The 25,395-nt window shown below is 53.9% G+C and overlaps 2 protein-coding genes across 8 annotated transcripts in view; one reads left to right on the forward strand and one right to left on the reverse strand.

The window, feature by feature from the left end:
• Positions 1-10,422, reverse strand: TK1 (thymidine kinase 1). Of its 2 annotated transcripts, none has more exons than XM_045490968.1 (7): positions 10,088-10,422; positions 9,952-9,983; positions 8,665-8,775; positions 6,189-6,282; positions 1,536-1,625; positions 1,037-1,156; positions 1-933 (listed from the first exon to the last, which is right to left on the reverse strand). In XM_045490968.1, exons 1-7 carry the CDS (start codon positions 10,151-10,153, stop codon positions 733-735), a joined length of 714 nt encoding a protein of 237 aa, XP_045346924.1. In that variant the 5' UTR covers positions 10,154-10,422; the 3' UTR covers positions 1-732. The 2 variants fall into 2 exon arrangements, with proteins under 2 accessions (XP_045346924.1, XP_045346923.1); XM_045490967.1 differs by having other exon boundaries at positions 1,536-1,673; positions 10,088-10,228.
• AFMID (arylformamidase) overlaps positions 10,421-25,395 on the forward strand; it is a 17,648-nt gene continuing 2,673 nt past the window's right edge. The window contains exons 1-11 of one of the 6 annotated variants that reach the window (XM_045490960.1): positions 10,421-10,521; positions 12,133-12,223; positions 21,569-21,673; positions 21,756-21,804; positions 22,460-22,545; positions 22,641-22,713; positions 22,903-23,000; positions 23,285-23,363; positions 23,492-23,633; positions 23,823-23,927; positions 25,061-25,067. In XM_045490960.1, the coding sequence (XP_045346916.1) occupies positions 10,462-10,521; positions 12,133-12,223; positions 21,569-21,673; positions 21,756-21,804; positions 22,460-22,545; positions 22,641-22,713; positions 22,903-23,000; positions 23,285-23,363; positions 23,492-23,633; positions 23,823-23,927; positions 25,061-25,067 (895 nt within the window). In that variant the 5' untranslated portion in view covers positions 10,421-10,461. Of the gene's footprint in view, positions 10,522-12,132; positions 12,224-21,564; positions 21,674-21,755; positions 21,805-22,459; positions 22,546-22,640; positions 22,714-22,902; positions 23,001-23,284; positions 23,364-23,491; positions 23,634-23,822; positions 23,998-25,060; positions 25,068-25,395 lie in introns of those variants that run through there. The other 5 variants (XM_045490962.1, XM_045490963.1, XM_045490964.1 and 2 more) reach the window with 5 other exon arrangements.

Here is a 25,395-nt window from a genome sequence, read left to right on the forward strand (position 1 = left end):
TCCCACCAACCAGTAAATTTTAATATTAGTTATTAATTTCACACACAACAGAATCAGAGATCCTGTCCCCAGCTACCTCTGCCCCTACCCACCCTACCCCCCCCCCCTTTAAAAGATAAGCCCCTGCGATCTGGGCCCCACTAGGGTAAGTGTCCCCCATGTGAGAGAAGCTGTAATTCTGGAGAAAATGACCACCAGAGAGAGGGAAGAGCTTTTAGCCCAAAGGGAAGCCAGAAGGCACAAGTCCAGCCACCCCGAGGGACCAGGAGCCCTTTCCAGGCCAACAGAAATTTTTGCGTGGGATGACACTGTGCTGAGCCAGAGCAACTGGGGAACGGACTTCCCAGCAAGAACAGAAACTCAACAGTGAAAGCCACAAGGGGGAAGAAGCGGCCAGCGGTAGTGTCGCCAGTGTGTGGCTCGGCCCCTCACCCCACGGGAGGAGGGGGCGGGTGTCCGCGGTGGGTGGCCAGACCCTGAGCTCAGGAGTGGATCCGCAGCGGGGAAGGGAACCAAGAAAGCGCCGGCGGGCAGGAAAGGGGAAACGGAACGTGCAGACCACCAGCCCGGGGAAAGCGCACCGCCGCCGCCGAACGTTCCGTCCCCGCACCCCACCCCCCTCCACTTCCTCCTCTGGAAAGGCTGCGCCGCACGAGGGCGGGGGCAGTCCTGCAAGCATCCGCCAGGGGGCGGCAGCGGGAAGGGAGCCGGCGCTCCCCAGGCGCCCACACCTCAGTTGGCCGAGCTGCACTGCAGGATCTGGTGCGGAGCAAACAGCTTGCGGGCCCCCGAGGCCTCTCCTGGCTTCCCCAGCAGCGGGCAGTTCTCCTTATTCTCCTTGCCGTCCGGCCCGGCGGGCAGACCCGAGGCCTTCTTGAAGTAGCACAGGCGGCACACCGAGTGGTATTTGTCTGCGCCCCCGATCACCTCGACCTGGCCGCGGGGATGCAAAGAGCCATGGGCTGAGTGAGGCGGGGCGGGGCGCCTCCGGGCCACCCTCCCCCCTCCACCCCTGGAGAAGGCAGGTGGCGGCTACCTCCTTCTCTGCGCCCAGCCTCTTGGTATAGGCGGCTTCGCGGAAGCACTCCATGCACACCGCCGTCAGCTTCACAACACTCTCCGCCAGGGGCACCAGGTTCAGGATGGTCCCGAAGGCCTACGTTCCGGGGGGAGAGACAGCCTCTGGGCGCATCCACCTCGCCAGGCGGGTCTTTCCTTGCAACCCCTTGACTCACAAGCACGGACACAGGGGCACTTTGCCTTGACCTTGCTTTCCCCAGAGTGCCGTCCCCTGCAACACCCCCAGCACCCAGACTGGGATGGACTCGCTCCCAGGCAAACCCCGGGGGGCCTGGGTCCCGCTCACCTGAGTGCCCGGCTCAGCCTGAGCCGCTCAGAGTGCCCCCCCAGGGCTAAGCCCCAGTCATCCAGGTGGCACCGCGCTGAAAGCAAAGGCTAGCTGGGCTGTCCCTGCTCCTCCCCGGGCCCCCTTCTCCCTCCAGACCCCTTCCCAAGACCTGGATCAGACGACTCACCTTCCTCTGGAAGGTCCCATCCAGTGCAGCCACAATCACGGTCTTCCCGGCGTTGGCCATAGTCTCGCTGAACTCCACGATGTCTGGGAACTGGGAGGGGGCGGAGGGGGGACGACAGTGGGTTTCCACCCCGAGCAGCTTGCAGCAGCCACGGAGAGACACTGCCACCGGTCAGCGTGGAGCATGAGAACAGGGCGACCCCAACGCTCCCGCCAGTGCCCCGACGAGGAGACCGGCGTTCCTGTGGTTGCCCCGCGGCACACAGCCATGTGCACCCACAACCACCCATGCCGCCTCACCGGCCACCGGGACAGAATAGGGACAGAATACGTCGGCTCCAGGCCCCAGCACAGCACCACGGACCTGTCGCCAGGTGATGTGGCCCCCCTGGAGGCGGTCTAAAACCGCGGTGGCCAAAAGCTCGGGCCAGAGGGCTGCCTGCCTTGAACCCTGCTCTGGTGGGACGCGTGTGCTTGGTGACCTTGGCAAGGACTTCACGTTTCTGAAGCTTAGAAATGGCAAGGACCGCCCTCGGTGTTGTTTAAGGATCGGAGGCCCTCATATAGGGAATAATGTGCCACCTGATGCCTCGAGAAGGGCTCGGGGTTCCACTGGCCATTTACAGAGCAGGACGCCACAGCGGGCCCCGCGTGTACTTGGTAAATCAACTGTCATTTTAAGTGGCCCAGGGTGAGGTTGCAACTTCTGCAGATGCTCAGGCGAGCTGTCCCCGGTCAATCCCCCTGCCTTCGGCTGGTCGTGTTAGTCTGTCTGGATTGGTCTTCGGGCTGTGAGAACGCGCATGTGCTTGTCTTTGGGCAGCAGGGTCTCTCTCCAAGCCATCAGGCCTGACTTGGCGTATTTATTGAGGTGCAAGGTTACCGAGACCTGGACGGTTGGCAAGACAGGTCCCGTGAAGGTGGCTAGAAAAATCACGAGCAATTCAAGTACGATTCGGCCGAAGAAGCCAGACGTGACTCCCCTCTGTGGGGCTGGCCAGTCCCGAGCTACAGAAACACCCATGACTCCTGCACCGTCACGCACGTGTCCCCACTCCGTCACAGGTGACAGAAATGCAGCTCCCAGCCTGCAAGGAGCTCTCAGCCAGTAAATGCCTCCCTCCCTAAGTTGTTGCAAAGCAAACGGTCTCCATACATTTCCAAGGAGAGAGACCGGGCACACCCTTCCCCTCAGGGCCCTGAGAGGGAAAGGAGCCTGCCCACACCCTGATGTCGGGTTTTGGGCCTCCAGAATTGGGAAAATCAATTCTTGCTGTTTCAGCTGCCTGGTCTGTGGTACCTGTTAGGGCAGCCCTAGGAAAATATTACAGGTTACACTTAAAGTAGAACCTCGGGGTGCCTGGGGAGCTCAGTCTATGGAGCATCCGACCCTTGGTTTTGGCTCAGGTCATGATCTCCCCGTCTCGTGAGTTCGAGCCCCACATCGGGCTCCAAGCTGGAAAGGTGGAACATGCTTAGGATCCTCTCTCTCTCTCTCTCTCTCTCTGTTCCTCTCCCACCCGTGCTATCTCTCTCTCTCTCAAAATAAACAACCTCAAAAGAAAAATACTTTAAAACAGAACCTCAAAGTACTTAGTAAATTTCAGGTTTTCTTGGCAGACAAAAATAATCACGAAACCCACATAGGAAAGTACCGGGAGGTTTCTTGCTGGGGACGAGTGTGCCCACCCGAGTCCAGCGGCCCGTTCTACACCTCCGGGCAACCTGCAATGAGCCACTTCCCAAACGAGTTCTCATGAAGGGGAAAGAACCCAAAGAAGAGATTAGGGAGCCTACGAGTGGATTTTCACCGCGGCTGTCTTCCTGCCAGGAGCCGGCTGGCTTGAGATGTGCAGCCCAATGACCCCTGGCCCTGCCCCAGCCCAGGCCTCTGCTTCCTGGCAGACAGGCCGGCCTTGAAGGGGCAGAGGTCACAGAAGCCAGGGATAAAGGACGTGACAAAGCAAAACATTTGGCCATGAGTGGTAAAACATGAAACGGAATGCCACAGACAGATCTCCGGGGCAAATAAACAGGGAAGAAAGAAGCAGACCATGTGACAAAGTGGCATCGGCCACTTCAGGTCCACGGGAGAGAGGAGAAACCAAGAGAAAAATGAGCGGAAGCCCTTCAAAGGCCATTGGAAAAAGGAGAAATAAATACAAATAGCCCATAAACACAGACACAGACATCAGACAGCAGCGATGAGACAAACTTTCACTGGGGTGTGTGTTCGTGTGTGTGTGTGTGTGTGTGTGTGTGCGCACATGCGTGCAAGCTCTGCCACCTGCCCCTTACTCCTCCCCTCTCTCCTGGGGATTTCTGCAGAGGCCCAGTGGTCACACTGTCCTGTCATCCGCTCTCCGTCAGTGGGGCCGCCCTTTGGCGGGCTCTGCCCAGGCTAATTCCCGAGTCTTCTCCGCTAGCCTGCCCAGAGCCACCTGCCTCCATCCTGCCCCTGGACACACCCAGCCGGCCAGCAGCTCACTCCCTGGCTCTCCCTCAGAGCCCTTTCTGACCACCTCACCGTAGCTCTGTCCCCTTCACATTGCCCGTCTGTCCAGTTGTCCCCACCTGACCTAGGACATCGTTCTCTCCCTAGAAAGGACAGACTAGACGAGGGACTAGAAAGGATGCTCAAGGGGGGAGACTCTGGCTGTACCCCACCCCCCCCAACACCAAGAACACTGCTGGCATGGGGCACAAGCCCAGAAAATACTTAGGAATGAATGAATCAATGAATGAATATTGCACATTTGCTGACATGGGTAAATGGTCAACCATGCGATAGAAGCCCACTCTATTTACTTATTTATTATTTACGAATAATTTATCATCAAGTTAGCTAAATACAGGGTCGTCTTGGCTTCGGGAGATTCCTGCGATCCGTCGCGTACATCCAACGCCCGATGGAGCTCGCGCTATTTAAAAATACACATCTAGAAAGACTAGATGAATGCAGACCAACACGTAATGAGTTTTCGTTTGCTTTTCTGGGCTGCAAAAAGAGAGGAGCAGCCCCCACAGCAGGAGCTGGCCTGGCGTTGGCAGCTGGGCCCCGGTGGTACCACGTGGAGCGAAATTCATTTCCCGGAACGTTCGCATCCGGCAAGGCCACTCCTCGACTGGGATGGGTCAAGATGAAACCAAGACCCTCCGTAATCCTGTCTGAGCACAGAGACAGACGTGAACACTGTCCAGGCTACGGAGGACCACACGTTCCCCCTTCCTGCCCAGGAGGAGTGACCACTGCTGCTCTACCGACTTGGCCTCCGCCTCCTGGTCCCCCCTCCTCCCTAGGGGGAAGGTTGAGGAGGCCGGTCAGTTACTCCCTTCCCGAGGGCACAGAATCGAGAGCCAGGCCAGCCTCTTAGAAGCCTTCCCAAAATGATCCCCCACAAGCCCTCTCCAGCTCCCTCTGTGAGAGGTCCCTGGTTCCCACACTGTGGGTTCTCCCTGCAACAATCAATACCCACTCACCAAACACACACACAGAAGAATTTCAGGGCACAGAGGTAGAATAGATAGGCAGCACAGGGGACCCTCCACCTTCGCCCAATTCCTGTGTCAGGACGCGCCCACCCAGGGAAATCGTAGAAGCCGTGTCGGCAGACCTCCCCATCACTGACTCACGATAAAGTTCTATGTTATTCAGCTGCTGAGATTTTGGGCCTGATTGTTACAGCAGCTCACGTCACCCTCACGAGTGCACTGGGTGGAGACAGATGCACTCAGAACTTTCCGGGGGGCTGAAGTGAGCCCTGTGGGGAGAGAGCTACAGTTTCATTCATTCCAGATGAACTCGCGGAAACAAAAACTCCCAAAGCACACGAAAGACGAAAGACGCCAAGACTACGAAAGACAACCCGCAGGCTCACCCAGAGAGTACACTCCGGAAGAAAGGGAAAGAGTGAGCCGGAAAAGCCTTTAACACAACATTCTCGGAAAGACAAGGAAAGGGACAGCGGCCGCCACACAAACAAACAAAAAACGGTAAACTTGCAAACAAAAATGAAGATATGTGAATTAGAGCAGGAGCTACACAAAGAGAACTAACCAGAAATCCCAGAAACGAATAGAGTCTTTGAGGGGCGCCTGGTGGCTCAGTCAGTTGGGTGTCGGACTTCGGCTCAGGTCGTGATCTCACAGTTTGTGAGTTCGAGCCCCGTGTCGGGCTCGGTGCTGACAGCTCAGAGCCTGGCGTCCGCTTGGGATTCTCTGCCTCCCTCTCTCTCTGCCCTTCCCCCGCTCGTGTTCTGTCTCGCTCTCTCTCAAAAATAAGCAAACATTGGGGCGCCTGGGTGGCTCAGTTGGTTGAGCATTGGACTTCGGCTCAGGTCATGATCTCACGGTTCGTGAGTTCGAGCCCCACATCGGGCTCTGTGCTGACAAGCTCAGAGCCTGGAGCCTACTTTGGATTCTGTGTCTCCCTCTCTCTCTCTACCCCTCCCCCGTTCGCACTCTCTCTCTCTGCCTCTCAAAAATAAAGAAACGTAATGAAAAAATGAAAAAAAAATAGGCAAACATTAAAAAAAAAAACTGAAATAGAAAAAAAAAGGATCAGAAATAGAACGAATACCTTCCAAGCCAGCAGAGGACAAGGGGGGGACAGATAGGGAGTCTGTGGGCAGAATGCCAGGACAAACCAACTTACAAACTGCCCTTCGTCGATGCCTATGACAGCCACGCCTAGGGCCTCCTGGGCCACATCCCGGAGCAGGCAGGCTGGCAGTGCCTCCATGGTGTTTCTGGGGAGAGAAAGCCAGGGCGTGAGCAAGGCAAGGGAGTGGGGGCCTGAACGCAGGGGCCGGGGAACAGCTCTCGTGACCGCCCTACCCGCAAATCACGAGGCACTATCTGGCTGGAGTGTGAAGTTAGCGCCTGTGGGAGGGCATCTGGGGAGAATAAAGGCCCATGCTCAGAAAACCAGTTATTCAACACAAGCTATTTCACTGGATGCTTTGGACTAGAAATTAGCAACGCGCGATACAAAGCTTTACTGAGACTCAAAAGCTCCTCCCCACTTTGGTTTAGTGGGCCAGGGCAGACGAAAGGCTTTAATTTGTTTTAAAAATGAGAAAAGGAATAAGTAAATATAACTCAGCCTGCATTACAGATGTCTTTAGATCAATGCAGTCACAAACTAGAATTTTTTACTTCTTTCTTTTTATGGCGGAAGGGGCCCATGAAAGGCAAAAGTGCCCAGGGAAGTCCAACGTGGCCCTGAGCCAAACATTAGCACCAGACTCGGAGCCCTGTGTATCCTGGCAGAGATAAGTCCGGAACCCCAACCTTCAGCTCTCTAGAGTTCCCTCCATCTGGCTTTTCTGGCAGATTGAAGGGTTTCTCCAAGCTCACAGAGCTGTTAACCAGCAGAGCCAAGATTTATATCTAAGGTCCCACGGCTGCCTGGCGTGCCCTGCGGGGACAGTCATATCCAGAAGGGTTTGAAAGTGAAAGGTCACATGTGGGAATGTTCCAGGGCATTAGACCCCATCCTGCTCCCACACCCAGGGCCCTTTCTGAAGAGAAATGCCTTTCTCTGACCTCTTAAATAGCGTCTCTGTTTTCCACAGTGTTGTTTTCCTTTGTATTCACTTTTCCTGCTGGTACTTAACTAAAGCTCAGCAGTTTGGAGGTGTATTTAGAAAAACATAAAACACAACCACTGCTTAGTTATTACCATGCTATAATTCTACTCCAAGATCTGGGAAGAGCATGAAATGGTATTCCCTGCATTTTAAATTCCCCCTTTCATCCCCAAATAGAGAAGACCAGAGGGCGGGCAAGGGCAGGGTGTGTGGAACTGTCACTCCTGCCAGGGGCTCAGTCCCAGCCGCTGCAGCCCGAGTTAGACAGCACCTGTGCTCGGACAGGCAGAGCTCAGATGTGACCCTGATCTGATGGACTTCTCATCACTGCACAGTACTGCCTCCTGCTTTCACGGACTTCCCTGGATGCTCCCCTGCCCAGTGCATGTTTTAAGGAGGAAGAAGCAGGGGCACCTGGGTGGCTCAGTCCGTTACGCATCCGACTTCAGCTCCGGTCATGATCTCACAGTTCGTGGGTTCGAGTCCCACATTCGGCTCTGTGCTGACAGCTCGGAGCCTGGAGCCTGCTTCGGATTCTGTGTCCCCCCCCCCCTCTCTGCCCCTCCCCCACTCGTGCCCTGTCTTTCTCTCTCTCTCAAAAATAAATAAACATTTTAAAAAAAAGGCAGGGAGAGAGAAGCAAACTGGAAGACATACGTGGCCTACATCAGACAGCACGGCCAGGAAGCAATGGTCATGCAAATCCCGGCACTTAACTCCAAACCCCGGGCACTGTCCACCCCACCACCGGCCTGGCTTCAGAAAACCCCATGCTCCCACCCTGAAGCCACACATCAGGCGGTTCTGAGGCTGCAAGCCCCGCCTCCAGCTCAGGTGGACAAGTCCAAAGGGCAGAGACGATGTCCCAGGCTCAGAAGTGTCAGGCCCCAATCTGCAGCAAGGAACAGGCCCGAGTAAGACTAAATGTAACCCTCCACCCCCCACCTCAGGTTGCAGACTGAAATGATCCCAAGGTGCAGGCAGATAAACATAGAAGGGGATATGCACACAAGCCCCAAGGCCACAGGGAATCAGCCCCAGGGCAGGGCAACTGAAAAGTTACATAAAAAGCCCTGCGCAGCGCAGGCCCAACAAAACCAGTTTGCAACCGTACAGGTGTAACCTCCAGAGCAGGGTTCCTCAGCCCGGGCACGGCACTGTTGATAATTGAGGCAGGATCAACATTTGGGGGGGGGGGGGCGGTGCCGCCCTGTGCATTGTGGGATGTTCAGCAGCATCTCTGGCCTCTAGCCACGGGACGCCCACAGCCACCCCTAGCCCGCTCCAGTTGTGAAAAATAAATATGTCCCCAGACATCGCCAAATGGACTCGGGGAAGGGGGGGAGGGGGTGCAAAATCTCCCCTGGTGAAGAAACCCGGGGCTAGAATCCCGTGAGAGGCCAAGTCCCGAGATCCCTTGCCAAGCAGCCCTCAAAGTCTGCAGAGTTGCACGGAGGGCACGAGCCCCGCCCCCCTGTGAGTTTCCACCCGGCTTCCAGAGGAGGTGTTAGGAGAGGACACAAGAGAGCAGACACTGACCGGTCGTGCGTGGAGAAGCTGCTGCTATAGCGAGTGTCTTTGGCGTACTTGATGACCAAGCACTTGTACTGGGCGATCTGGAAGCGACGGACCCGTCTCATCAGCTCAGTACTACCAGAGCAGAGCACAGTGGTTAAGAGGGGGCAAAGAAGACTCTATCAGCACAAGCTGGGCTCCCCACCACCGTCTAGGGGTCTGCAGCCTGAGGCCCGCGCCTTTGGACATAAAGACCAGCGAGGACAGAGAGGGCCGGTGCTCTGAGAGTTCAGTCTAGACCTGAGAGGGACGTCAGGACTGTGTGTCCCTAGGGAGCCCAGGAATAATAAAGGCATGCCGGGGCAGGACGTGCTCTCCACGTGGGGGGTGGCAAGGGATAAGCCCCCAGGTGGCTGGGGGAGGAGGCAGAGAAGTGCAAAGGCCACAGGCAGAGGGGAGGAGTCTAAAGTAACCTCACTCCAGAGGTCTTCACAGAGTCTGAACTGACGTCACAAAATCTTTTTGTGCCAAAGAGGGCGCTTTGCCACTGGACCCCAGAGCCCACCTGAGCGTCACCGCAGCTGTCCCCCAGGGCGGAGGGAGGTACTCAGGGGGCTCACCAGCCCACCAGGTCAGCTAGTGGTCCTGTCACATCGGGGGAGCAAAGGGCCCCTGGCCTGACTCCTTAGTGTTAAATTTTTAGGGGCACTTGGGTGGCACCAATCCTCGGTTTCGGCTCAGGTCATGGTCGCCTGGGTGGTGAGTTGGAGCCCGGCATTGGGACCTGCGATGACAGTCTGGAGCCTGGTTGGGATTCTCTCTCTCTCTCTCTCTCTCTCTCTGCCCCTCCCTTGCTGATGGTCACTCTGTCTCTCTCTCTCTCACGCTGTTTCTCCCTGCCTCTCAAAAATAAATAAACATTAAAAAATGTTAAATACTTAAAATTAAAAAAAAAAAAATTAGGAGACCTGGCTGCCCCTTTCTGAGAGGGCTCTAGCGAGGGGCCAAACCGGCAGCAGCTGCACCCAGCTGCGCGAAGGCGCGGGTGGTTATCGGACCCTAATGGGAGGGCCTAAACTGGGCGGGCTGGGAGGGAGAGCCTCCTCCAGGACCGGATCCAAGGGCGGAGCGGCATCCTGGGCGGGAAAGCGCGGGCGGGCGGTGGCGGCTGACCTAGGGGGACTGCACGATGGGGGGCTGTCCGAGAGGGGGGACAGGCCCGCAAGAGGCGCCAGGGGAGGACAGACCCTCGGGAGGGAGGGGTGGAGGAGGAAGTGGTCCCGGCCCGCCCTGGCCCCGCGAGGCCATTACCTTTTTCCCGAGAACATGGGTCCTAGAATCACCTAGGAGAGAAAGCGGGGTCACTTCGGGGTCCACTGCACACGGACCCCCGGCCACGACCCCGCCCCCGCCCCCGCCCCCGCGTGCTGGCACCTGCCCCCCGTACCTGGATCTGCCCCCGGGTCTTGCTGGGGGAGCCGGGCAGCACGGTGGGCAGGTTGATGCAGCTCATGGCGCCCCTAGGAAGCTCGCCACTCAGGGACCCTCAGGTGTCACCGCCCAGCTGCCTGGAGCTGGTTCCCGCGCCGCCCGTCTTTATCCCCGGCGCGCTGGCCAATCGGGAGCCGGCGCCGGCGCCCGGGAGCCAATCAGCGCGCGGCCGCGGACTGGCGGGAGGTTTGACCGCAGCCCGCCCCTAGGGGGCAGCGCCGAGGACCCGGCGGGCTGACGTCACCAGGACGGCAGGCCCCGCCCCTCCCGCCCCCCCGCCCCTCGCGTAGAAAAAGCAGGCGGGGAGCACCGTCCCGCGGTAGCGGCGAGATGGAGGTTCCCGAGCGGGGTCGCCGGGCCGAGGCTCCCTGGAAGAAGCTGTCTAAGGAGGTAGGCGGGTTGCAGGCGGCGGCTGGGGCTGAGCTGGGCAGCGCGGAGATTGGATGCAGTTCCAGGAACGGAGCTTCGGAGCCCGTTGACCCACCACCCCCGAGCGCGCCGGCGAGCGCCGGGCATGCTTGCTCCGAAAGCTTTGGCGCCCCGGTCTGGTTTGCTTCTGGCCACAGGCAGCCTTTTAAGGCAGAGAAGACCGAAGCTGTGCCGATAGCCATCCAGGGGGCCACGCTGCCGACCTCAAGCGCAGGGTCTCACCGTGCAGGCAGGTCGCAGGATGCTGGACGCAGGAAGGCTGGTGTTTACTGCAGGGTGGTTGGGAGGGCTGGAAACCACACTGGCAAAGCATGTGTTGTGATCATTCAACTGTAACTTCCTAACCAGTTTCCCCCGCATCTCAGGCAGTGGTTGGTTTGTTTTGGGGGTTTTGTTAGTTTTTTTTTTTTTTTTTTTTTTTTAATTCTGGCCACTGATACATCTGAGAATCTGGTTAAGTTATGGACACTAACCCCCCCAAGAAATCCCATTCTCTGTCTCTGTGTCTCTGTCCCCCACACACTTGCCTACAATATCAGAGGACTCTCAGAAACCCGTTGCATTATCATTAGCATACTTAAGAACAGTGAGGACGGTGACGGCAGTCACCGTGTGTGCCAGGGATGGCTGTGAACGTCTGACAGGCACAGATTGTACAGATCTAAAGAACCCTGGCCAACAACCTCGTTCAGCTCGAGGAGGCAGTAACCCACATTTGAATGGCTGCTTTTACTTCATTTACGTGCCTTATGACCTTTCACCTTGTGAGGCTGCTATTTTGCCCATTATATAGATGTGGCAACTGAGACTCAGAGACTATAAGTTGCCCAGGGTAAAACAGCCTGTAAGTGACAGAGCATGGATGGCCCTCATTCCATCTGACTCCAGAGCCCCAGATCCTTGTGTGAAGCTACCCTGTCTTCCAGTCTCCCATTTGGGGCTTCACTCTTTCTCCTTGCCTTTGAACTTTTTCTCCAAAACCTGGTTCTTGTTACTTTTCTACATGAAGTCTGAACATCTTAGCCTGATATGTGAGACCCTCCCGTCTTCCGGTCCCAGCTGCCCAGCCTCACCTCTGTGATTCAGCAGTCTGGCCTATCACTATCTCCAGACCGACCTTTGATTCCCCCCTCCTGAGCCCTGTACCTTTGCTCTGGGCCTTCCTGCAGTCAGAACCGTGGCCTCTCAGAGATAAACTCTGCCACACTTTGTCTGCGGTGACCACCCCAGCAACCTGGCCTCCTGCAGTAGGAGTGGTGCCCATGGTGGCATTAACCAGAACACATTTTATAGGACCCTATCTCCCCTTTAAGGCTGGCCACTAGTTAAAAGCACGGCCATAGCTCTAGACCGTGAATCTGAGAGCCCCTGTGATGTTGTATCTGAAATACCTAATTAATTGGTGTCGGGGGAGAGTGGAGAGTGGGATACCAGGGGCTTGAAGGAAGCTGAGGGCCTCTAAAGAGCCTGAGATATTGGGGAGGGGGCTTCTCAAGGCAGGCATTCGGAGGGGTGGGGGCACGTTGTGTGGAGAACAAAGGTCTTATGGAAACTTCTGTCTGTGTTCCATAGGAGCTGGAGAATCAGTACAGCCCCAGCAGATGGGTCATCCGACTGGGAGCCGAGGAGGCCCTGAGGACCTACTCACAGATAGGGGATGAGGGTACTGGGGGCCCTCCCCTTGTATGCTGTTGTGGGTGGACTCTAGCATATGGCAGTGGTTCAGAATGCTGGGGGCAGGAGGAGGCTCTCGGGACAGTTCCCAAAGTCCAGGTACCACGCAAGCCTCTTTGGCTCAGGGCCAGGCATCCAGGAGTCCTCGCCACAGGTCAGCTGGAGGCAGGAAAGGCCCAACAGGCTGTGTTCCACCTTCTCTCCTGCTCAGCTGACAGTGCCCAGACCAGTAAGGCCACATGCTACAGGGGAACCAGGAAGTAGGGTGAGAAAAAGGCAGGCCTCCCACTTGGCCGAACCTGGAATGTTGTTGATATTTATAAAAAGCAAAAGGGGCTCCTGGGTGGCTCAGTCGGTTGGGCGTCCGACTTCGGCTCAGGTCACCATCTCGTGGTTCATGAGTTCGAGCCCCGCGTCGGGCTCTGTGCCGACGGCTCGGAGCTTGAAGCCTACTTCCGATCCTGTGTCTCCCCCCTCTCTCTACCCCTCCCCTGCTCACGCTCTGTGTCTCGCTGTCTCTCAATAATAAATAAACGTTAAAAAAAATTTTTTTTAATTTAAAAAGTAAAACAAAATAAAATGTTGACATTTTGTTGGCCATGGACATTTAGCATTAATTATTAATTTTGATTTGTATATATATGCAATATATATATATATGTATATATATATATATATTGCATTTAAATACTATTTATCTTTATATTGGTCAGCTTGGGCTGCCATTGCAAAATGCCATAGAACGGGTGGCTTAAATGATAGGAATCTGTTTCTCACAGTTCTGGAGGCTAAGAAGGCCCAAGAGTGAGGTGCTCGCCAGTTTGGTTCCCTGATGAGTGTCCTCCCGGCTTGCAGACAGCTGCCTTTTCCATGCTGTCCTGACATGGCAGAGAGACAGTGAGAGCTCTGGTCTGTCTTCCTTTCCTTTTAAAAGTTTTTTAAGTTTATTTATTTTGAGAGAGAGAGAGAGAGAGCATGCATGCATGAGCAGGGGAGGGGCAGAGAGAGAGAGAGAGAGAATCCCCAGCAGGCTCTGCACTGTCAGCACAGACAGAACCCGATGTGGGGCTCGAACCCACGAACCCTGAGATCCTGACCTGAGCCCTTAACCGACTGAGCCACCCAGGTGCCCCCTCTTTCTTCTTCTTATTTTTTTTTAATTTCTTTTTTAATGTTCATTTTTGAGAGAAAGAGAGGGAGAGAGAGAGACAGAGCGTGAGTAGGAGGGATGGCAGAGAGGGAGAGAGAGACAGAATCCGAAGCAGGCTCCAGGCTCTGAGCTGTCAGCACAGAGCCCAACGCAGGGCTTCAACTCACGAACCGCGAGATCGTGACCTGAACCGAAGCCAGATGCTTCACCGACTGAGCCACCCACCCAGGCGTCCCATTCTTCCTCTTTTTATAAGGCCTCTAATCCTACCATAGCGCTTCACCCCATCGAAACCCAACTACCTTCCAAAGTTACCACTGTCATACCATCACGTTACGGGGCAGTGCTTCAACATATGAGCGCTGGGGGACACAGACCTTCAGCCCAAAACGAACTTCATGACTGAAGTTTTGGTGCTGACGCCCCCATGCTGTGCCCAGAGCAAGGGCCTCACCCCTGCTCGATGAGGTTAAATAACTTACCCAAGTCACGCAGCTCGTGATGGTAGCCACCTCCCGGAGCCGAGCTTCCAGAAAAGAGTGGGGCAGCCCGATGGGGTGAGGTGGGTCGGGCAGTGTCCGTGAGTGCTCAATAGTCGGCCTCTCCTGGAGGTGCTCCCCAGACCTCCTCGGTGCTGCCTGCCGTCTCCGGGATTGCCTCCTCCCATGCAAGCTCACGGGGGGGGGGGGGGGGGGGGGCGGCAAAGACACAGGAAGGGCAAGTGATGAGAAATAGATTCCCGCTGAGCCAGAAAGCCTCTCCACAAAGGACAGAGAGAGAAAGAAAATCAGTTTTTATTGAATAAGGGTTAAACCAAACTGTGATGTGCACCACAGGCAAGCTGCTAAAGAGACTGTGAAACCAGAAAGAAACCTCACCCTTTTTTTAAAAAAAAAAAAAAGCTTTTATTTGTTTATGCATTTAAGTCATCTCGACGCCCAACGTGGGGCTCGAACTCACGACCCAGAGATCGAGAGTTGCACGCCCTCCCTACTGAGCCAGGCGGGCAGCCCAGAAACCTCACCCTTTTATGCAGGCAGGCAGATATACCCCCACTGCATACCTGTTCTCAAGATAAACGATAGCTCTGCTGAAGCAGGTGGCCTCACAGTGCCACTTGTCCCCCTAGATCTTCCTAAGTCCACCTGGTAATGGGGGTGGCCATCTGTGCTTGCCAATTGCCTTTATCCAGAGGAAAAAGAAACCTTCCCATAGCTTAACAACAAAGTAGTTTTGTAACTTGGAGCCGGGCACCTGGAGAAGGTAGGCTCCTGTCTGACCGCAGAATCTGGGGATAGGGGCACTGTGTTTTGATGATTACATTGCAAAGTGATGACGCCCCAGGTCCTGGAGGAAAACATTCCGAGGTTGGAAAACTGGCAAGAGACTCATTTAGCTCTTCAGAATATTTACGTACACTTCAAAGGGGAGAGAAAAGATTCATAAAGAGTTTCTTAAAATAACTGTTCTGAGAAAAGGGAAGGAGGAGGCTCTCTTTTCCTTTTCTGCACCAGGGAGACTTAATCTCTCTCTCTCTCTCTCTCTCTCTCTCTCTCATATACTTTGATTTGTATTCATCCTCATAGCCATCAACCTATTAACTGGCAGGGGGGTGGTATTCTTTTTTAACAAGTAGACAGACCACCTTTATCTGCCACAAAGACCTGGCCTCCCTCAGGCCAGGGGACTGCTCGGTGAGCAGGGGCAGAAAGCAGAGGCGAGCTGGCAGGACAGGTTTTCAGAACTATTTCCTCTCTCAGTAGTTTTAGACTTTTTTTTACCAAGACTCTTAGTGTCGTAGACTCTGGGTCTAGAGTTCTTTCTTGTCCAGCAAGAAAGTGGGACGCAGGATTAAAATCCGAGAGACGGCTAACGCCCGGGAGAAGACAAGAGCCCCGATTCAGAGTCCTTGCTCTGTTTTTATTGGGATCAGAAGGCTTACAAACATGGTGATGGGTGTGCACAAAGAGACAATAAATCTGTGAACATTAACTCATGGGCGTGAGGGAAAGGGGGGTTTGAAGATCTACGGTGTTAGGGGTTTGGGTCAATATAAAACAAAATCCTGGCGCCGGGCAGATGGTTGTTAACGGCAGACAGGAGGCGCCGTGTCTGTTTGTCTTAGGTAGCCTAGGGGATAAGACGGACCGAGTGTGCTACCTCAGGGTCAGCAAGGCACCTTTCTTTTGATAATTAGCTCCTCTCTGGGCCACTTCACCACACAGAGATCTATGGCCCTATTTACCTGTTTACCTAACTTGGTTCTTCCTTCCTGTGAAAGCAGCTTTCTGCTATAGTACTAAATTGGGGGGTCCGCCCTGAATACCTAATCTTATTTACCGCATATACCTTCGTATTGGGGCCTTTGCCCCACCCTCTCTCTATTTATTTACCTCATCTTGTTTACCCAGACTTGGGTGTGAGCATCCTATGGCTTTGCAATTCTTTATGCCTTGTTAACCCATCAGTGCAGGCTCAGGGAATTCCTAAGCTTATTCCCCACCTCTTAGTACCAATACATTGTACACGAAATGAGGGAGGGATACATGGATGGATAGATGGATGGATGAATAAGGTAGGTGGGTAGGTTGGTAGATAGGCAGATCCTGAACTGCCGCCTGGGCGCCCTGCCTCTGCTAGCTTCCGGCAGGTCCTAGTCCACGCCCCTCTCCAGGAGAACCAATCACCAGTGACGTGGGTGGAGCCTCGTGTCTCTACTAGGGATCCCCACCCCACTACCTTCGCAGGCTCCCCGCTTGGGCTTTTCCCTCTCCACCGGAAAAGTGAAAGGAGAAAAACAAAGGCACAGAAGATACAAGCCCCAATTTTGTTGGACTGTGCTACAGTACATATAAAATTGACCATTCTAACCATTTTAAAGCGTACAATTCGGAAGCGTTTAGAACCTTCAAGATTTGTGCAGCCATCATCAGTACCTTGTTCCAAATATCATTTTCGTTGCCTCAGAAGGAGCCCTACCATCAGTCACTCCCCATTTCCCCCCCTCGCCGTCTCTGTCTATGGATTTACCTATTCTGGACACCCGGTCGGAATGGAATCCTACATGTATGTGTGGCCTTTTGTGGCTGGCTTCTTGGCATAATGTTCTGGAGCTCCATCCACGGTATATAATGCCGATCACTACTTCACGCCTTCATCGTATGGACCTACCACGGCTTGTTTATTCACTGACAGACATTTGGGCTGTCCACCTTTTGACAACTGTGAATAGGGCTGCTGTGAACATCCGTGTACACGTTTTCGTTTGAAAGCTCTTGATTTCTTATTACTAAGTCCAGTAGACAAAGCCGTTCGACACAATTGCATACATTCCAAATGCTTACTTTCACTTTGCGTATTTAGCTCATCATAGACCGGTAGCAAACAGGGTAGGGCTCCCAGTATCCCCAGATCGCAGGCCAAGCAGCCCTGCTCTGCCCCACCTTGGCTATTTTTAGGTAACCATTGTTTTATTACAAAAGGAGCATATGCTTACTGAAATAGATTTACAAAATAAAATCATCAATAATTCCACCACCCATCGTTAACCAGAGGGTGGCTGATGGGACCCTGCCATTTTTTAAAGTGCTGCCACAGCCTGGAATAAGGTCTTCAGCCTTTCTGGGACCGTGTGGTCCCCCTGCTGTATCTTGCATAAGTCCCTAAGGACTCTGGTCTCCACTTCCTCTAATCCCCCTGACATGTGCTCTGGATGGGTCCCCGGGACTCATTTTGTGCACGGAATACATCAGTGAGCAAAACACACAAACCCCTGCCCGTGCATCAATGTGAATCTTTTTGTCTTTCTTCTTATTTTATTATTTAAAAATAATTTTTTTTAACTTTTATTTATTTATTTTGGAAGAGAGAGAAAGCTCGTGCACGTACGCGCAAGCGGGGGAGGGGCAGAGAGGAGAGACAGAATCCCAAACCAGCTCCTGGCCATCAGCGCAGAGCCTGGTGCGGGGCTCACACTCACAAATTGTGAGAGTTGTTTTTTGTTTTTGTTTTTTTTTTTTTTTTTTTTGAGCAGCAGGCAAAGGTTTACTAGAGTATAAGATCAGAAAGCAAGAGGAGTAGGAAAGCTCTCTTTACAGAGAGGGGGGCATTCAAAAGGGAATGCCCCACAAGTTGTGAGATCATGACCTGAGCTGAGATCAAGAGTCCGAGGCTTAACCGACTGCGCCCCCCTGGTATTATTGAAATACAGTTGACTTACAAGGTATATTAATTTCAGGTGTATAACGCAATGATTCAACAGTTCTCTACATGACTCTGTGCTCATCATGAGACGTGGAGTCACCATCTGTCACCTTCCACGTTATCACAGTGGTATTGCCTGTATTCTCTGCTGTCTTTCACTGTGATTCTTTTTTTTTTTTTTTTTTTTTGGAGAGACAGAGACAGAGTGCAAGTGGGGGAGGGGCAGAGAGCGAGGGAGACACAGAATCGGAAGGAGGCACCAGGCTCTGAGCCGTCAGCTCTAACTCGTGAATCAAGAGGTCATGACCTGGGTCGAAGTGGGACACTTCACTGACGGAGCCACCCAGGTGCCCTGGTCGTGACTCTTAACGGGGCAGGGGAAGAGGACAAAGTAAATGCCGTGGTCCGTTAGAAGGGACAAGCGCTCTGGCAGTATGGAGCAGGCGAGGCGGGTGCTGGACAGTGGGTGTTAGGGTGGCCAGGGTCGACCCCTAGAGGAAGGTGTGCTGGGCAGCGTTGATTTTGTAGAGCCCCAGGGCTTTTGGGGGTGGTGTGCCAGATGCTGTGGACTGAATCTTTGTGCCCTCCGCAGATTCACGTGTTGAAGCCTTAACCCTTAGGGTGGCTGTATTTGGAGTGATTAGGTGAATTGGTCATAAGCGTGGGGTCCTGACCTGGCTGGATTCTTAGAAGAGACGCCCGAGGGCTTGCCTCCCTAGGGAGGCCAAGAGCCCCACAGGCCCACCCAGAAGAGGCGTGTATGCACCCAGTGAGGAGGTGGTCACCCGCCACCCAAGGGGAGGGCCGTCCCCAGACACAAGCCCCTCTGGCGCCTGGATCTAGGCCTTCCGGGACCCAGAACTGTGAAAAGTAAATGTAGGTTAAGCCTCCTCACCCTGTGGTATTTGGTCACAGCAGCGGGAGCCAACTGGCACAAGAGCCCCGGACGGACTTGAACCTGAGAGGGAAGGGTGCGCCCAGGACTGGCTCACACCTGTGGCCGGAGGGCACTTGGCGGAAGAAGTAGGAAAGCCGTGAGGGCCGCCCTTGCTTCCAGCGGAGAAGGGGAGGGACATCCAACAAGGTAGTCGCGGTGGAGGCGGGAGGAGACGCACGGAGAGGATTTCCTGATGATGGGATGTGGTTTGTTGGGCCTGCGCAACTGGCATGACTGGTTAGCATGCAGCCCTCAGATGGAATATAAGAGCGGAGGAAGGCCTATAAAGAAGGGAAGAACAAGGAAGCTATGTGCAGATGGGGAAAGCTCTCCAAGAAACACTACGCCAAGTGGGCAGGGCAGACACGTATTTTATATGCTGCCATTTGGACGAAAGGTTGAGAGGGTCTATATCCGTGTTAGTAACGGAGGTCACTTTGGCAAGGGGCCGGGAAAGCAGGCAGGTGAGAGGCGGTGAGGGAACGTTTCACTGGAAAGGCTTTTTTTTTTTTTTAACGTGGATCTATTGGGAGAGGTGGGGGAGGGGCAGAGAGAGAGGGAGAGAAAGAGAATCCCAGACAGACTGTGCGTTGTCAGTGCAGACATGGAGTTCAATCTCAGAACCATGAGATCATGACCTGAGCTGAAATCAAGAGTTGGACGCTTAACTGGCTGAGCCACCCAGGCACCCGTAGGAAGCCTTGTGTGTGTGTGTGTGTGTGTGTGTGTGTGTGTGTGTGTGTGTGTGTGAACCATACAAACATATTGTGTCTCCATAAGAAAAATTAATGACAGGGGCGCCTGGGTGGCTCAGTCGATTGAGCGTCCAACTTTGGCTCAGGTCATGATCTCGCGGTTCGTGAGTTCGAGCCCCGCGTCGGGCTCTGTGCTGACAGCTCGGGGCCTGGAGCCTGCTTCGGATTCTGTGTCTCCCTCTCTGCTCCTCCCCCTGCTCACACACTCTCTCTCCCTCAGAAATAAATAAACATTAAAAAAAAAATCTAATTAATAATAGATCCATTCCATTAAGCATGTCCTTCAGAGTGAGCTGTGTTCAGTGTGGCCGGCACAGGGGGAGCCTGTTTTGTTCCGTTCGTTAGACACTTGCAGGAGTCACACATCAGGCTCTCTGAGCAGCTGGTCGCTTTGGGAGATGGGAAGTCTCCCCCTACCGCTGCCCAGCACCAGAGAGGGAGCAGGGACGCACAGCAAGCCACATCTCTCTCCTCTAAGAAGCCTTGTCTCATCCTTTCACTCTCAGGACAGGGGCGTCCGTAGACAAGGTCTGACAGCAAAAGTGGTTTTGCAGCCCCTTGGCCTGTTCTGCAGAGGCAGCCTGGCCTCTGGTTTTGGCATGGGGGGAAACTTGGCATCTCCCATCATTGTTTCTGTTGCCCTTGAGCGGTCTCTCTGAATGGAGACGGCCTATTTTACCAGTTAGTTTATGCCTAAACACACTGTATACAAACTATCTTTTCCTACTGGGTTTGTCCCTTCTAGAGTTGCAGAATCATCCAGCCAAGAGGTGCACTGGTTTCCTTTTGGGCCCGCCTCTATGGACCCCAAGGTTGGGGACCTGGGCACCTCCAGGGACACGGATCCCAAGTTCATGTCTCACTGCTCCAATGTTCAGTATCAGAAAGATCACACTGATCAGGCTCTATTGTATTTATGTAAACTGTTTTGCAATTAATCTCCACACCCAACATGGGGCTCAAACTCACAACCCCGAGATCCAGAGTCACATGCTCTACTAACTGAGACAGCCAGGCACCCCTCCTTTTTGATTAGTACACGTTGGGTCCTATTTATGCAATCTTTGTCTATCCCAAGATCATGAAGATCTCCCGTTTTCTTTTCCAAGAGCTTTGTTGCCTTCGCTTTCATGTTTAGATAGTCCATCAGGAACTGATCTGATGTGGTGTGAGGTAAGGATCAAGAAACTTTTTTTTTTTTGACGTTGATTTTTGAGAGAGAGAGAGAGAGAAAGAGAGAGCACAAGCAGGGGAAGGGCAGAGAGTGGGGGGGGACAGAGGATCCGAAGCAGGCTCTGTGCTGACAGCAGACAGCCCAATGCGGGGCTTGAGCTCACAAACCTCAAGATCATGACCTGGGCCGAAGTTGGACGCTTAACCGACTGAGACACCCAGGTGCCCTAACAAACTATTTTGTTTTCATTTGGATATTCATTTGACCCAACACTGCTTATTGAAATATTTATTTATCACACAATTTTCTTTTTCTTTCTTTTCCACACAACTTTCTTTGAATTGTTTACTACGTATCAGATCCTGGGTGTCCAGAGGTGGGCAGAGCTAAGCCCTTGTCTTGACAGTGAGGGCAACAGACAGTAAACAAGGTAAAAAATACATCAAGGATGATGAATGCCGGGCTGCACGATAACGCAGAGAAAGGGGATATACCATACTGTATTTAAGCAGCCTTCTGTTACAGGCTGTGTCCAGTGTTTTGCCGTTACACATAGCATTACTGTGGGCATCTTTAAAACAAGTCCTTGGGAATGTTTCTGATTGTTTCCTTATAAAAACTACATGCATAAGGACTCATGCATCAAGGAGTATGATCTTCTCGGGCTTTGATACATATCGTTATTTATTTGAAGTGAGTTTATATCTTGCTTCCCTAGAAGATTGATTTTCCAAAGACTTGGAAAAGTTTATACTTCCTGGAGCGTGAAACAGAGTACAACGCACAAAATGAGCGCGTAATAAAGTGGTGGTAAAAGGTGGCCTTCAGAACCACAGCTCACTTGCAGACAGATGTCAGCACACAGTATTGGTCGCACTTGGATGGGACAGTCTGGTCTCTTTGCAACTACACCCCCAGGGGAGGCTCCAGAACCCGGCACAGTTGATCATGAGGACTTGGGGGGGAGGGGCACCTTTCATGGAGTTCTGAAAAGTGGGGCTGATCGGCCCACCCAAAGGGGCTTTCCGCAGAAAGGTTTCTACCTTCGGTAAAATGGAAAACGGCTGCAGGTCAGCAGGTCATGCTAATAGTGACTTGTCCACTTCTCGAGACAGCTACTAAGAGGGCCCGAGCCACCAGGAGGAACCTGCTGCATGTCCCCTACGGAGACGGCGAGGGGGAGAACCTGGACATCTACTTTCCCGAGCGAGTGTCTGAAGGTAGGCGAATGGGCAGGTGGTCCCGCAGCAGGGCTCGGCTGGGCACCCGGCTCAGCCCCCACGCCCTCTGTCTGTCTCACAGCCTCGCCTTTCTGTGTGTTCTTCCATGGCGGATACTGGCAGAGCGGAAGGTGAGTCGGGAGCTTGGATGAGCGGGGAGAAAGGGACATCCACCCTTCCCTGGTGTAGGAGATCGTGCGAGCTGCTGCTGCAAACTCCGTGTCTGACCACAGGAGTGCGTTCTCTCACAGTTCTGGAGGCCAGAAGTCTGAGATAAAGGTGTGGGCAGGGCCCTGCTCCCTCCAGAGGCGCCGGGGGAGAACCCACTCCTGCGTCTTCCAGCGGCTGGGGGCTCTGGGTTTTCGTTGGCTGTGGCCGCATCACCCCCGTCTCGGCGTCCATCCTCACGGGGCCTCCTCTGTGTCCGTGTCTCAGATCATCCCCCGCCCTTCTCTTTTTTTTTTTTTTTTTTTTTTCAACGTTTATTTATTTTTGGGACAGAGAGAGACAGAGCATGAATGGGGGAGGCGCAGAGAGAGAGGGAGACACAGACTCGGAAACAGGCTCCAGGCTCTGAGCCGTCAGCCCAGAGCCCGACGCGGGGCTCGAACTCACGGACCGCGAGATCGTGACCTGGCTGAAGTCGGACGCTTAACCGACTGCGCCACCCAGGCGCCCCCCGCCCTTCTCTTATAGTGTCACCAGTCATGGGATTTATGCCCACCCTGAATCAGGGATGATCTCACCTCGGGATCCTTAACTACACCTCCGTCTCTCTTTCTGCAGTAAAGATACATCAGCCTTCATGGTCAACCCACTGACAGCACAGGGAGTGGCCGTGGTGATCGTGGCTTATGACATAGCCCCCAAAGGTAAGGACGATGGTCTCACAGGTTTGCAGCCTGGTGGGCTTTGGAGGGGAGAGAGCCCCTGACGGATCCTGCCCCGACTCGTGTTTTCTGTGCAGGTACCCTGGACCAGATGGTAGACCAAGTGACCCGGAGCATCGTGTATATCCAGAAGCAGTATCCACGCAACGAGTAGGTATCACCGAAGATTTCCCTTTTGCCAGACGATGCGGGAGGACCGTGGATTCAGCCCCCGGGATGCAGCCCAGCTGCTCCCTCTGGCCTGGGGAGCAGAAGGCGAACCGGGACTCCTCGATACCAACCTGATGCGCTCGGGCCACCGAATGCAAATCCGGCTCTCTCTCCTCTGACCCAACCCAGGGGGATTTACCTGTGCGGACACTCAGCTGGGGCCCACCTGGCCGCCATGATGCTCCTGGCCGACTGGACCAAGCATGCAGTCGCACCCAACCTCAGAGGTTTCCCTGGGACTGCGGGCTGGCCGAGCAGCCTTCTCCCTCCCCAGATGGGCCCGAGGGCCGCACCAGCTGCACAAAATCCCAACAGCCATGACGTGCTTGAGCTGGGGGCTTGGAGCCCTGTGACATGGGCTCGTCTTTGCTTCTTCTCTACCCCTACCCTGGTCTCGCCCCTTTGGGGCTGGCCCCATATTGCCCCACTGTGTGCCTGCAGGAAGCCTGGTATGGGTGGGGTGTTGGCCCCACCTAGAGCCTGGCCCTCTGACTGCTCTTCACCTTTACAGGCTTTTTCCTGGTAAGTGGGATCTATGACCTAGAGCCCATCGTGTTCACCTCTCAGAACGGCCCTCTCCTCATGACCCTGTGAGTCACTTGCCCCCTCCTTCCCCAGCTGAGCTTGAACCTACCAGGCGGGCCAGGGGTGATGCGTGGGCTTTTCTCCGTCCTGACCCATGCCTGCCCCCCCCCCCCCCCCGCCACCCCTGCATCAGGGAGGATGCTCGGAGGAATGGTCCACAGCAGCTCCTGGAGGCGGCCCTGACGCAGCCCGTGGATCCCGCCTGCCACGTGCTGGTGATCGTGGGCCAACACGACTCCCCCGAATTCTCCCGACAGTCCAGGGAATTTTATCAGGTACCCCCAGCACCCCGCTTCTGGCCAGAGGTTGAGGGTCATGCGCTGTCATTACCTTCCCCTTTATTTCACCCAAAGGGACCCCAAGACCATCAGCCATTTATTCAACAAATACCGAGCGAGCACCTGCTCCGGGTCAGGCAGGGCCCTGCTGCCTCACGCTCCTGCTTGGCCCTTTTCTCTACCCAGACACTGTGCAGAGGAGGATGGAACGCCTCGTTTGAAGAACTCCACGATGTGGATCACTTTGAAATCATCTGGAAGCTAACCCAGGACGACTACGTACTCACCCAGGTGGGGCACATCCCTTCACTGTGGAGGGCATGGGTCCTGCCTTAGCACCCCCGGACATACGGACAGGAGGGTAGGTGGGGAGCACAGAGGAGTCATTCACTAGTTCCTTGGCCTCCGGGAGGCTGGGGACCCTACGGTAGGACTTGAGTCCCTCCCCCCCTGGCTTCCTAGACTTCACCTCTCTTTGAAAGAGCCCCAGAGTCTGTGCCTGGGCACACAGGTGGGAGCTGCACGGGGCTTGGTGCCGAGGCAGAGAGGCATCGATCTGGGCCAAGGAAAGTGTTAGCCTGTGTTAAGCATAAGGCAGAGCCAACTCCATACAGGACAAGATGGGCGGATTTGGTTCAGAAATGTTGATTACAACTTAAACGTGGAGAATCCTTTTGAAAATCAAACATTACAATTTTAACGTGGAGAATTCTTTCACAAGTCAAAGAATAAGCTGGGGAGGGTATTTGCCACAGACCTGGCAGATACAGAGTTACCATTTCTCTTCTCTTCTTTTTCTTTTTCTCGCCCCCAACGGGAAAGTGGTTCTTCAGAACTTCACTTTTAATCAGCTGCCACCTCAGTAAGGCTTTGATAGCATTCAGTGTTTTTTTTTTTTAATTTTTAAAAAATATTTTTGAATGAGAGAGAGAGAGACACACACAGAGAGCAGGGGAGGGGCAGGGAGAGAGGGAGACACAGAATCCGAAGCAGGTTCCGGGCTTCGAGCCGTCAGCACAGAGCCCGACATGAGGCTCGAACCCACGAACTGTTGAGATCATGACCTGGGCCAAAGTCGGATGCTTAACTGACTGAGCCACCCAGGCACCCCTATAGCATTCAGTTTAATTCTTACATAACTAATATTCTTACTGTATAAAGAGTACTTTCAAATCAATAAGAACTGTTTTAATTTCTATTTATTTTTTTTTAAATTTTTTTTTTTTTTCAACGTTTATTTATTTTTGGGACAGAGAGAGACAGATCATGAACGGGGGAGGGGCAGAGAGAGAGGGAGACACAGAATCGGAAACAGGCTCCAGGCTCTGAGCCATCAGCCCAGAGCCCGACGCGGGGCTCGAACTCACGGACCGCGAGATCGTGACCTGGCTGAAGTCGGACGCTTAACCGACTGCGCCACCCAGGCGCCCCTGTTTTAATTTCTATTTAGAAACAGACAAAAATGGATAAAGAATAAGGGATAGTTTAAGAAAAAATATAAATGGCCAATAAATATGGGGGGAAGATTATACCAGGGATATTAGAAATGTCGCTTAAAATGACAGTCCTTGGGGCGCCTGGGTGGCGCAGTCGGCTAAGCGCCCGACTTCAGCCAGGTCACGATCTCGCGGTCCGTGAGTTCGAGCCCCACGTCAGGCTCTGGGCTGATGGCTCAGAGCCTGGAGCCTGTTTCCGATTCTGTGTCTCCCTCTCTCTGCCCCTCCCCCGTTCATGCTCTGTCTCTCTCTGTCCCAAAAAT

Source organism: Leopardus geoffroyi, chromosome E1, assembly GCF_018350155.1.
Source record: "Leopardus geoffroyi isolate Oge1 chromosome E1, O.geoffroyi_Oge1_pat1.0, whole genome shotgun sequence".
In the NCBI taxonomy this organism is placed as follows: Eukaryota; Metazoa; Chordata; class Mammalia; order Carnivora; family Felidae; genus Leopardus; species Leopardus geoffroyi.

Bases quoted from the DNA above. Each gene is read 5' to 3' on its own strand.
- TK1 (XM_045490967.1), bottom strand. From the start codon at position 10,153: ATGAGCTGCATCAACCTGCCCACCGTGCTGCCCGGCTCCCCCAGCAAG. The intron at 8,776-9,951 runs GTAATGGCCTCG...CTGCTCTGGTAG, and splicing joins CCCATGTTCTCGGGAAAAAG to TACTGAGCTGATGAGACGGG. The intron at 6,283-8,664 runs GTCAGTGTCTGC...TTCTCTCCCCAG, and splicing joins AGCTTCTCCACGCACGACCG to AAACACCATGGAGGCACTGC.